This window comes from Peromyscus maniculatus, chromosome 20, assembly GCF_049852395.1.
Source record: "Peromyscus maniculatus bairdii isolate BWxNUB_F1_BW_parent chromosome 20, HU_Pman_BW_mat_3.1, whole genome shotgun sequence".
Classification (NCBI taxonomy): Eukaryota; Metazoa; Chordata; class Mammalia; order Rodentia; family Cricetidae; genus Peromyscus; species Peromyscus maniculatus.
In genome coordinates, this window is record NC_134871.1 from 25,607,914 (window position 1) to 25,619,854 (window position 11,941).

The window sequence follows — 11,941 nt, forward strand, 5'->3', positions numbered from 1 at the left end:
ATCAAGAGTATGTTAGCATTAAAATCATAGTTCAATTGGTAGCATACTTTAAAATCTTGCTGGATACAAACGTTACTTACAATCAATGGCTTCATAGAGTCAATGCAGTCTGACACAACGTTGTCTTTGGAACATCAAGGCAAAGGTGAGCAATGGGCAGCTGGGACGTCTGTGTGAACTCAGAACAGAAGCTGGAATGAGAGCTGGAAATGCAGGGGTCATCTGAAGCACGACATTCAGAGCCAGAGTGAATGAGACTCCTTCAAGGATGAAAAGCGCCCTTGGTGGCAGTCTCAGAAAACCTCAAGCAGACACTGTACAGGTAAAGAGGGGCAGCAGAGGAAACACTTCTGAGCTTGCTGCTGCTATTTTCATGGCCATCATCTCCAGGGAAAGCGCCCCAGAGACAGGAACCTCTGTTGATTTGTTTTGGGTCATTGGTAGTGGTGGAGCTCAGGCTGTCCTTGAACTCACTACAGAGCCTCTCAAAAGGCTATTCTCCTGCCTCACTCTCCTGGGTCCTGGGATTACAGGTGTGAGCTTCCACGCCCAACCTGGACCATGCCTCTTTTGTTTTCTAATAAACCCTGTTGCCACTTTATTAATTTAGGTATCAAGTTAACCACCACAGATAAATTGAAAAAGTCCTTCAGATAATCTATCTGTTGAGAATTCCTTCACCCCAGGAATCCCAATGTGCATACAAACAGATCAATAAACCTCTTCCATCCCCAGAGAAGCATTTTCATTCCACTGTGGATTTGGATAAGAAACTCAGCAAGTTCTTACTGCATAGTATCTTAGAGAAATTGTCTATAAGCAGAAAAAGAAGAATATTACCAGAAGCACTGTAGTTTTTAAAATTAAAACTAGGAATGTGCAGAAATCCTAAGGAGTTCACATCTCGTTTGCTGTCACATTGCTGTAACAGAAGCAAGACACCAGCTGGTAGCACAGCGAAGACACCGCCTCTCACCAACTGTCCTACACATGCTCAGTCTTCTCCACTCCGCCGTCAGCCTTTCTCCTTTGTATTTCAAATGTCCTAGTCATCACAGTTACCATGATTCCACATTCTCTAGGCAATGGTGCTTAAACACGGGGGTGAATGAGGCGCCGTCAAGGATAAGAAGCACAGAGGAGGCCAGAGGGCCTGGGTGGCAGTCTCAGAAAACCTCAGGCAGACATGGTGCAGGTAAAGAGGAGGCAGCAGAGGAAACGTTTCCAAGTTTACTGCCATAAACTCTGATTCCGCAGGGAACATCTGTAAATATCTTCAAACATTTTTTTCTCCCCAACTTACAGCCCTGGCTGTCCTGGAACTCGATTTGTAGACCAGGCTGGCCTGGAACTCACAGAGATTGGCCTGCCTCTGCCTGCTTCTCCAGTGCTGGGATTAAAGGCGTGGACCACTACACCCGGCTTCTTCAAACATTCTTAGTTACCACAACTGAAAATGGGCACTGATGGCATCAGGCAGGGCTGTCACTCAACACCTAGCAATTCCCCAGACACATCCTGACTAACAAAGCACTGTCTGAGATGGAGTACTCTATCTACCGCTTTTATCAAATTCTCAAACGAGGTATGAGTAGAAAACTCAAGGAACACTGGCTTTTATGAATATTTCCCCTAGGTCACAGGGGAAGAGAGCAACATGCCAAGTCTACTTTCATAACAGAAGTCGCCAGACCCACCCCATCTGTGTCCCACAGATTCCATGGTCCCTTTTACTGCCCATTGTCATTCACGGCTAGACAAACAGTTCTTTGTATTTCCCATCTCTAGATCCTTCAAGTATCTTATTCCATAAGGCAGATTAATGTAATCATAAATGTGACAACTATTAACTTTTAAGCTATTAACGTTATAGCTTCATGATATGCCACTTTCAAACCCCATTCTCCTTAGGCACTTTCTGTTCAATACACATTTTTTTCAATGTTTTTTTCAGCACACTGTTAGTCACTGGCAAACAGTAATAAACGTGAGCTTACACCCTACCATCAACAATAGTAACAAGCCTTAAACACGTAACCAAATTTTAGCAACGGCATGTGAGTGTAAAGCCGAATGAATCACAGGTAGGCACATGCCAATCACTGCCCAGTGGCACTGCACCATGTGCAGGACGGAGCAAGCTGTCTTCTTTCTGGCTAACAGTCTTGGGACAAAGCCATCATAGCCCGGGTAAATGACACTGTTCTCACATTAACTAATATTGCCTGGGCACAGCCAGGCAAATCTGAGAGATTCGGCTGGGCGTGGTGACAGCCATGTAGCTCCCGAAGCCGGGAGGATCAGAGTTCTATCTAAGTCTACATCGTCCAGTAAACGCAGTATACCGAATGAGATCTAATTGGAAACCAGCATGTTGGAGGCAGGAGGATAGCGAATGCAGATGAAGCATCGGTAAACAGTCTCGTTGTTAGAACTGCAATCGCTCTTAATTAGGTATCTAACGTTTACTGCGTCGTCTAAATCAAGTGATGACGGGCGGGGGGTGACCTTTTTTCTCAAATATTAGCAACCCAGCAGCCAGCCTGCACGGGCCAAGCGGGCCCGGTGGTATTTAACCAGATGATCAGGTCTCCAACTAAGCGCAAGCCCCGGGTAGGTCAAAAATGCCCTGAGCACGGAACCCGTGAGAGAACAATGGCCGCCAGCCCGCCAAGGGGTCACGGCCGAGCGGCGGCCTCGCTGAGCCCCCGGGGTGCCCCACGCCGGCCCCGCTAGCGCCTCAGCGGGCGCCCGGCCGGCCAGGGAAGCACGAGGGCGGCGGCGGCGGCGGCGGCGCGAGGCCCGGTGAGCAGGCGACGGAGCGAGGCCCCGGCGCGCCACCCGGCCGCCCGCGGCCCGCAGGCCCGAGGTCACGCACGGCGGCGGAAGGACGCGGCGCGAAGGCCCGCCTTAGGCCCCGCCCCCCGCGCTTATGTAACAGGGGAGCGCGGCCATTGGCCGGCATGACCGGAAGGGCGCGGGCATGCGAGAGGGGCGGGGGCGGGGCCGCCGCAGGAAGCCGAGGGGCGGGGCCGTGCGGGCGGGCAGGCGGCGCTGAGGCCACTGGGAGTGCGGCGCGGCGTGCGCGGGCACGAGCGACGGGCCTGCCTCGGGCTCAGGCGCGGCGGGCGCGCGCTGCGGCGGGTGTGCGGTCGCGGGCTGTTGTGCTCCCGGCTGTGCTCGGTCCCTCCTCGGCGGGTGGCGGAGGCCCCAAGCGGTGCGGGGCGCGTCCCTTCCTTTCCCTGCTCGTCCTGCCCAGCTCCTCTCGTGCTGCGCAGTCTCTCGGACGCCAGACCGGCCCGGCCCGGGTGAGCGGCGCCGCAGGACGCGGGAGCCGGGGTGGGAGGCACGCGGCGGCGGGCGGCCGGGGCGGGCGGCGGACTCTCTGCGGAGTAGGCGCGGGGCTGCGGGCCGCCGAGGCCTCGGGCGGGCCGGGCTGCAGCGGCGGGGTGGAGCCTGCCCGCGATCGGGGGTTCAAAGCCGGGGTCGGGCTGTGGAGCCGGCCTGGGCCTCTTCCTCTGGCTGGTTGCAGAGTACGAGCCCATTTCCTGGCCACCCAGCCTCAGAGTAAGTTGTTTCGCTCTAAGAGGCCCCTCGTGGCCGGGCTTTACTTGTTGCCTCCTCCTCAAGCGCCTCGGTTTTCCAAGAATTCTTCCTGGTTCTTAGCTCATTTGCAGTCTCCAGGGAAAACTAAAGTTTCATTAAAAATCAGCGGGTGACTGTTTGCAAACGATTTATTGCCTTTCAATTGGTCGCACTTAATCAGGGGGCAGTTTATACATAAGATTTTGTCGAAAACTCGATGGGCTGGGCAAGAGCGGATCGTAAGTTGAGCTGTCCGAAAGCAGGTGGTTGGTGCGTTCGCTCTTACTTCTGCTTTCGGAAAGGAAATCCGTGCCAGTTTGCTGTCAGAAGTTAGGGCCTGCCGCACGCAGCTAGCCTGTTAGAGCAGATCTCCTGCCTAGTGTTAGGTTGTGTCTTCCGAAAGAAGAAACGGTCGCCACCTTTTACTAAAGCCCATTTTCGTTACTGTTGTTAGGTGATAATGAAACTGGGTTAAATCTTAGGTGTTCTGTCTTGTTTTAGGAGAAGCCCCACATTCAAAAGTTAAAAATGGTTTTTACTCATTTGGTGACAGATTGTTTTTAGAGTACAGTACATGAAAAGGTTATCAAAATAACTGTTTTAACTTCTAGATTGCACAGAAAGTTCTGGAATTAATGATGTGCAGTTTTGTAACTTAAAAGAGCAAATATAAAATCCTTAAGGACTGTCCACCAAAGTAATGTCTTCACATACGTAACCATATTGTATGGAAAAGTTAAGAAGTATGAGACAACCAGAATATTTTAGCCAGGGTCTGATACTAAGACAGAGAGACATTAAGAATGCTTTCACAGTGTTGGTGTACATAGATTGAAGACCCACCATCACAGTGTACTTTTAAATATGCCATTGGGCGTAAGGGCACATTCCTTTAATCCTAGCACTCAGGAGGAAGAGGCAGATAGATCGAGTTCGAGGCCAGCCTGGTCTACAGAGTTCCAGGACTGCTGGAGCTACAGAGTGAGACCCTGTCTCAAAAAAAAAAAAACCCAAAACAACCCCCCCTCCCCAACTGTGCCGTTGGATTTAGAATTGATAATGAAGTGTAATCTTTAAGACAAACAGCTGATATTTGCCGTGGGTGGGAATGGAGTTCTTAGATTAAGCTAGTATTAAACATTCTTGTAGTTGGTGAAAGACTGGACAGGCTGTATAGAGAAGCATTAATTCTCCTGCCCACTTTGTCAGACTTTCAGTTCATGGTGTAATACCAGTGGGAATGTGTCCACTAAGTGTATATTTGTTCAGTTTCCACTGGGGTAGGAGGTAGGAGGAAAGAACTTGACGGTAACACGTTTGACCTTATATCCGGTGGCTAATGAGGGTTCCAGTCAGAAAAGGCCAGCCCTCTTCTAGTGAGGTTCCTTGGATGTTCATGTCTTTTAGTGATTTCAAAGTTTAAAATGTAATTACAGTGCTATTCAAAATGACACAGGATCTAACTTTAATATGCCTCAGAAGCACTAGTCTTGTAGATCCTGTGTGGACAGGCTTAATTTGTGCTGTCTAGCCAGAAGTCTGCTTTTAACAGGACTCTTTTAAGTGACAGTTGTTTTAACGTAGCAAAGAGTAGAAAGAAATTTTCAGCTTTGTAAAAGGTGCCCTTGTACCAGGGGACTCATTTATCTCTGTAATTTATGTGGCTGGGCCAGCAAAGTGACTGAGCAGATGAAGGTGCTTGCTGTCAAGCCTGAGGGTCTGAATTGGATCTCCAGAACCCACACAGTGGATAGAATGGATTCCAGAAGTTGTCCACTGACCTCCACAAATGATCCAAGGCCAGCCCCTGTGTTTCTACATGTACACAAAGAAGTGTAATTATTTGTGTTTCCATGCAGGAAAGAAGAACTCTTTAAAAAATTCGGGATAGGGGTTGGGGATTTAGCTCAGTGGTAGAGCGCTTGCTAGAGGCCCTGGGTTTGGTCCTCAGCTCTGTTTAAAAAAAAAAAAAAAATTCGGGATAGTGTGATAGGTCTAAGTACTGAAAGGAACAGTTGCTGTGTCCCTGTGACTTTTAGAGGATTAGCTGGCAGCACTTACTAACAAAAGTTGTACAATTGTAAGTCACAGTAGCGGATGCTAGGAGGGAGAGTACCTTTACCATTACCTTTATAATCAAATAATAATAAAGGAAGACTAAACTTTGGAGCACTACATCAGTAAAGTGAAAAAAAAATTTAGGAATGCATACAGCTCAATAAACTTAGGAGTCGTTGGGGGGTGGGATGTGGTCTTGCTTTGTAGGTCAGGTTGGCCAGAGCATGAGGCCTTCCTCCCTCTGCCTCCCAGTTGCTGAGAGGGGGGCTTTGGGCTCCATTCCCAGCTCTGTTCATGGAATTTTTAAAAACAGATACACGTACCTTATGATCGTCATTACCTGGGTTAAGGTACAGAGCACTCCAGCGCCCTCTGAATGCCTCCTGTCATCTCCCAGTCATCACTCCATAAATAGCAAAGTGACCTCTTTAACTTTGACTTGGCCTGTTCTGAACTTTGTACATGGTTTCTTTCTAACTGCCTTCTTTCCTTGACATTGAGATACAAACTTATAGAAATAGTTTCTGTTTATTTTTTGAGACAGGGCCTCATTTTGTAGCCCTGGCTGGCCTGGAACTCTATGTAGACCAGGCTAACCCCAGACTCACAAGGGATCTTCCTGCCTGCTTCTGCCCCAAGTGCTGGGATTAAATACATGTGCCACCACGCCTGGCTAGAAATGATTATTTCTGAATGGTGCCTGGCATTCCTCTGTGTGCTACCTATTTTTACAACTGATTGATTTTTGAACCATCTCTCATTTTAGAGCAAGCACTATGAACTTCTTTGTATACACCTTGGTGTACATACATTTGATTCTGTTGAACGTGTGTCAGGAGTCAGGACTAGAGAGATGGCTCAGCAGTTAAGAGCACTGGTTGCTCTTGTAGAGGACCCAGGTTCAATTCCCAGCGCCCACATGGCAGCTCATTATTGCCTGTAACTCCAGGTTCAGGGGATCTGACACCTTCACACAGACATACATACAGGTAAAACACAATTGTACAGGAAATAAAAATAAATAAATTATTTTAAAAAAAAACAAAATTTAAGTAGTCAACTCTGAGACTGTTACTAAATTACTTAAAGAAAACCACTAGAAACTTAGGAAAAGCTTGAATTGCTCTGTGTTAGAATGAAGAAAGCAATCTGATGCCTACTCTTTTGTTTTTAGATATGGCTCGTGGACAGCAGAAGATTCAGTCTCAGCAGAAGAATGCCAAAAAGCAGGCTGGACAAAAGAAGAAACAAGGACATGACCAAAAGGCTGCTGCCAAAGCTGCCTTGATATACACCTGCACAGTCTGTAGGGTGAGCACCCCAGACAACACTGTCCTCCTCAATACACACCTGCACAGTCTGTAGGGTGAGCACACCACAGACAACACTGTCCTCCCCAATACACACCTGCACAGTCTGTAGGGTGAGCACCCCACAGACAACACTGTCCTCCTCAATACACACCTGCACAGTCTGTAGGGTGAACACCCCAGACAACACTGTCCTCCTCAATACACACCTGCACAGTCTTTAGGGTGAGCACCCCACAGACAACACTGTCCTCCTCAATACACACCTGCACAGTCTGTAGGGTAAGCACCCCAGACAACACTGTCCTCCTCAATACACACCTGCACAGTCTGTAGGGTGAGCACACCACAGACAACACTGTCCTCAATACACACCTGCGCAGTCTGTAGGGTGAGCACACCAGACAACACTGTCCTCAATACACACCTGCACAGTCTGTAGGGTGAGCACACCCCAGACAACACTGTCCTCCTCAATACACACCTGCACAGTCTGTAGGGTGAACACCCCAGACAACACTGTCCTCCTCAATACACACCTGCACAGTCTTTAGGGTGAGCACCCCACAGACAACACTGTCCTCCTCAATACACACCTGCACAGTCTGTAGGGTAAGCACCCCAGACAACACTGTCCTCCTCAATACACACCTGCACAGTCTGTAGGGTGAGCACACCACAGACAACACTGTCCTCCTCAATACACACCTGCGCAGTCTGTAGGGTGAGCACCCCACAGACAACACTGTCCTCCTCAATACACACCTGCGCAGTCTGTAGGGTGAGCACACCACAGACAACACTGTCCTCAATACACACCTGCGCAGTCTGTAGGGTGAGCACCCCAGACAACACTGTCCTCCTCAATACACACCTGCGCAGTCTGTAGGGTGAGCACCCCAGACAACACTGTCCTCCTCAATACACACCTGCACAGTCTGTAGGGTGAACACACCACAGACAACACTGTCCTCCTCAATACACACCTGCGCAGTCTGTAGGGTGAGCACCCCACAGACAACACTGTCCTCCTCAATACACACCTGCACAGTCTGTAGGGTGAGCACCCCACAGACAACACTGTCCTCCTCAATACACACCTGCACAGTCTGTAGGGTGAGCACCCCAGACAACACTGTCTTCCCCAATACACACCTGCACAGTCTGTAGGGTGAGCACCACACAGACAACACTGTCCTCAATACACACCTGCACAGTCTGTAGGGTGAACACCCCAGACAACACTGTCCTCCCCAATACACACCTGCGCAGTCTGTAGGGTGAGCACCCCAGACAACACTGTCCTCCTCAATACACACCTGCACAGTCTGTAGGGTGAACACCCCACAGACAACACTGTCCTCCTCAATACACACCTGCACAGTCTGTAGGGTGAGCACCCCACAGACAACACTGTCCTCCTCAATACACACCTGCACAGTCTGTAGGGTGAGCACCCCACAGACAACACTGTCCTCCTCAATACACACCTGCACAGTCTGTAGGATGAGCACCCCACAGACAACACTGTCCTCCCCAATACACACCTGCACAGTCTGTAGGTGAGCACCCCAGACAACACTGTCTTCCCCAATACACACCTGCACAGTCTGTAGGGTGAGCACCCCAGACAACACTGTCCTCCTCAATACACACCTGCACAGTCTGTAGGGTGAGCACCCCAGACAACACTGTCTTCCCCAATACACACCTGCACAGTCTGTAGGGTGAACACCCCACAGACAGTGCTTTCCTGTAGGCAGTTCTTACCCTGTAAATATGTGTAGCTTAAGTATCCCCCTCCCCCCCCACACACAACAAAACAGATGGTTTATTTGAACTAGTAGATTTGAGAGACTGCAGAGATTTCAGTAATCCGTCTGCAGTCACACATTCAAGACACATTTTTTATGTGGTTTCTGTGGCCATGCATGTTTCTCTAAGTGCTAGCCAGGATAAAACAAAGTTCTGCCCTTGTGTGGATAAGGTGCATTCATATAGCCTAATAGAACGTTGTTATAGCTTATAGAGCTCAGAACTTTGGGTGTTGTAAGAAAGTCCCCACTGCGATCTTACGTGGGTGAGGCTAAACTTCATAAGGTGCTAGTGCATGCAGTGCCGGCGATACAGTTGTCTTCCCCTCCAGCTCCCAGCTCCACAGTTAAGCTCTTAGGAGAGTTAACGTGGTTAAAAAATCGTGGGGTGCTCGCCACGTGTAAGGGTGGAGCCAGGTGTTTGACCCGCACACTCATATATTTAATCCACACACAAATTGCGTAATTGGTGCAGGTATCCAGAGTAAGAAGCGCGAGGACCCGAGTCTGGGCAGTCTAGCTGTAAAGTCTAGCCTGTCTGTCTGTGAGTTCACTGCCCTCGGGCTAATGAAATGTCGGGGAAACGACACAGTCGGGGTCTGCTGTACAGACGCAGTGTTTTTAAGCCTGTACTTGAGTAAGATGGGTGGTGTAGACGGGAAGGGATCTTGATAAGACGTGATTGTTAGACTGAAGTTAATCACCTGTTGAGTCTTTACAAATAGAAGTTCGTAACTACATGAAGCTTCTCATTGAGAGGGGGAATCTGACAGTGTCATGATCATGTTGAACCTTGAGAACGGTGATGAAATTGAACGGCTTCTGATTTGTTTTCGACAGAGGCAAGGTGAAATTAAGTTTCATTAGGTTAATAAGAAAGACATACCTGGACCTATAAAGGTATATTTTGTCGGATGTGTGTGTGTGTGCGTGAACTAGTGTCATGTGCAGGTGCATACGTGTGCAGACACGTGGGCACATCCGGTGTACTGTCGATCCCCACTTGACCATTTTAAATAGAGGTCTCCCTGAACCTACAGCTCACCATTTGGCTAGATTGGCTGATCCACAAGTTGTGGGGATCGCCCTGTTTCTGTCCCAACAGCTCAAGGGTTATAACACGTGTGCCATGCCTGGCCATTAGATAGGTACCAAATCCAGATCCTCTTGTGTAGCAGGCACTGTAAGTGCTGAACCGTCTCTCCAGCCCTAAAAAACACACTTTAAAATCTTAAAAACGAACTCTTTATTTATGTAGTAGAGCATTTTGGATAATGAATAAACAAAGGTACTTGCCAAGGGAAGTCCTTACTGTCTTCTCCGTTACAGGAGACTAGGAGACCCAGAACTGGGTTGAAACATAGCTCTCAGGCAGTCTGCTCCGTGTTGGTCTCTCTGGCCTGTAAAATGAGCATCATAGTGGAAGCTAAAGCTGACTGTCCAGGTTTTGTGGGAATTCAGATTCTGTGCTCAATGAGCAAATGCCTTCTGTTTGCTGTTAAGGACGTAAAATACTCTATTTTATGTGCTGTTCCTCTAGGAGTTTCTTTTTTGTAAGATACTTTTTCATATGCCAGTCACAAGTAGGAATTTAAAAGCATTTGGCAGTCATTGTCTAGCACAGCAAGTTCAGAGTTTTAACAGGTCACATGTATTTCTTTCCTCCGTAAAGTCTGGTTCTTCTCTTTTGTACACTTTCCCACTTAGACACAAATGCCAGACCCCAAGACCTTCAAGCAGCACTTTGAGAGCAAACACCCTAAGACTCCACTTCCTCCAGAATTGGCTGATGTTCAGGCGTAAAGTTTACAGGTAACTGCTGATCTCCCTCCTGGTGTGTCAGTTTTGGTTTAGAATTCTAGGAGCCAAACTACATCTCCTCAGGTATGGAATGGATTTCTCCCTCTAGCAGAGACATGTGCCTTTACTCTTAGTGTTTAACTTTTGTACCAGAGCTTAAAAATCGTATTTAGTATAAATGGTAAGGTATTCTAGTAAAACACTTTACGATTGGTAAAAGCCCTTTTCCCTGGACCCTTTCTTTTTCATGCCTTTGAAACACTCAAGTTTTTACAGCTCTAGCCAGAGACAGAGGGGATGAGTGATTCTGCCAACTTTGAGCCAGGAATGAAAGACTTGTCAGCTGTAAAGAAAGAGTCATTTCAAAGGCACAAGGGTCTTCTCCCAGAAGTTCAGAACAATTTACTGAGTACGTTTTTATGTTTCTTTTACTTATTTATAGTGCTAGGCAGAGCATCTCTGTGTTAAATTATAGAGTAAAAAACTCTGTAGAAAGTCCTTTAAAGTTACCAGTTTACACTTTATGTGTGGTTGGGTTTCTTGCCCTCCGAGGTAGTGGTACATATGCATGTGGTTGAGAGTTATTTCTGTCTTTACTATCCAGTTGACAAATCCACCACTCTGACATCTTGATAGTTTTTCCTTTTAGATACTTGAAATGCTTGCCATCGTTATATTTACGGAAGCTTTTCCTTTTGACTCACAGGTGAATTCATGACACCGTTGACTCTTCTACTGTCTCAGACCTTAGGTAACAAACCTGCAGCTGCTTTTTTAAACAAACTGTTGATCAGCAAAATAAAGGGGCTACAGAAACACTCGTGTTTATGCTGTTCCCTCTGGGCTTCATGCAAAGACAATTCTGTGTAAATGTACAGTTGACTCGGATTTGGAAATCTGGAAAATCAGTCCATTCTTGTTATAAAATTTTTTTACAATTGTAATTATATTGATGTTCATATTGTGTAAAATAACTCATTTAATAAAGTAGTGCTTTGATTTTACAACATCACAAGATAAATGGTTCTAGAAATTCTGTTCTAACTCCTTATTATTTGCCTTATTATAAAAATGAATTGATGAGCTAGTGTTGCAAGGCAGTCCTCTCCCTTCCGCAGCTCAGTGGCAGCTTTGTTAAACTAGAGCAGCCGCATTCATGACACTGTGCACAGTTAAAGAGTGGCTGACTGCTGCTGCTGCTGCTTCAGGGTGTTTGCGGTTCCATGTCACCCCACTTCTGATCACTTCCTGTTGGAAGGTGGCTCCACTTGCCAGCTAGGAGTGCATTGTGGGTGTAACAGATTCAATTCATAAAATTGGTCGGATCGCCAGTGAGCCCTTCTGAATAATTGTGTCCCGAAGTATATGCCAGAA

At 47.6% G+C, this 11,941-nt stretch overlaps 1 protein-coding gene across 4 annotated transcripts; it reads left to right on the top strand.

Annotated features, from left to right (window-relative positions):
- The first annotated feature begins 2,311 nt into the window (after window positions 1-2,311).
- Znf706 (zinc finger protein 706) lies at window positions 2,312-11,588 on the top strand. 4 transcript variants are annotated; one of them, XM_006982807.4, is made up of 4 exons: window positions 2,312-2,454; window positions 6,818-6,954; window positions 10,475-10,579; window positions 11,274-11,588. In XM_006982807.4, the coding sequence occupies exons 2-3, from the start codon at window positions 6,820-6,822 to the stop codon at window positions 10,568-10,570; spliced, it is 231 nt and encodes a 76-aa protein (XP_006982869.1). In that variant the 5' UTR covers window positions 2,312-2,454; window positions 6,818-6,819; the 3' UTR covers window positions 10,571-10,579; window positions 11,274-11,588. The 4 variants fall into 4 exon arrangements, with proteins under 4 accessions (XP_006982869.1, XP_076411990.1, XP_076411989.1 ...); XM_076555875.1 differs by lacking the exon at window positions 2,312-2,454 and adding an exon at window positions 2,786-2,805; XM_076555874.1 differs by lacking the exon at window positions 2,312-2,454 and adding an exon at window positions 3,089-3,308.
- The last annotated feature ends 353 nt before the right edge of the window (window positions 11,589-11,941 follow it).

Bases quoted from the DNA above. Each gene is read 5' to 3' on its own strand.
- Znf706 (XM_006982807.4), top strand. From the start codon at position 6,820: ATGGCTCGTGGACAGCAGAAGATTCAGTCTCAGCAGAAGAATGCCAAA. The intron at 6,955-10,474 runs GTGAGCACCCCA...TTTCCCACTTAG, and splicing joins ACACCTGCACAGTCTGTAGG to ACACAAATGCCAGACCCCAA.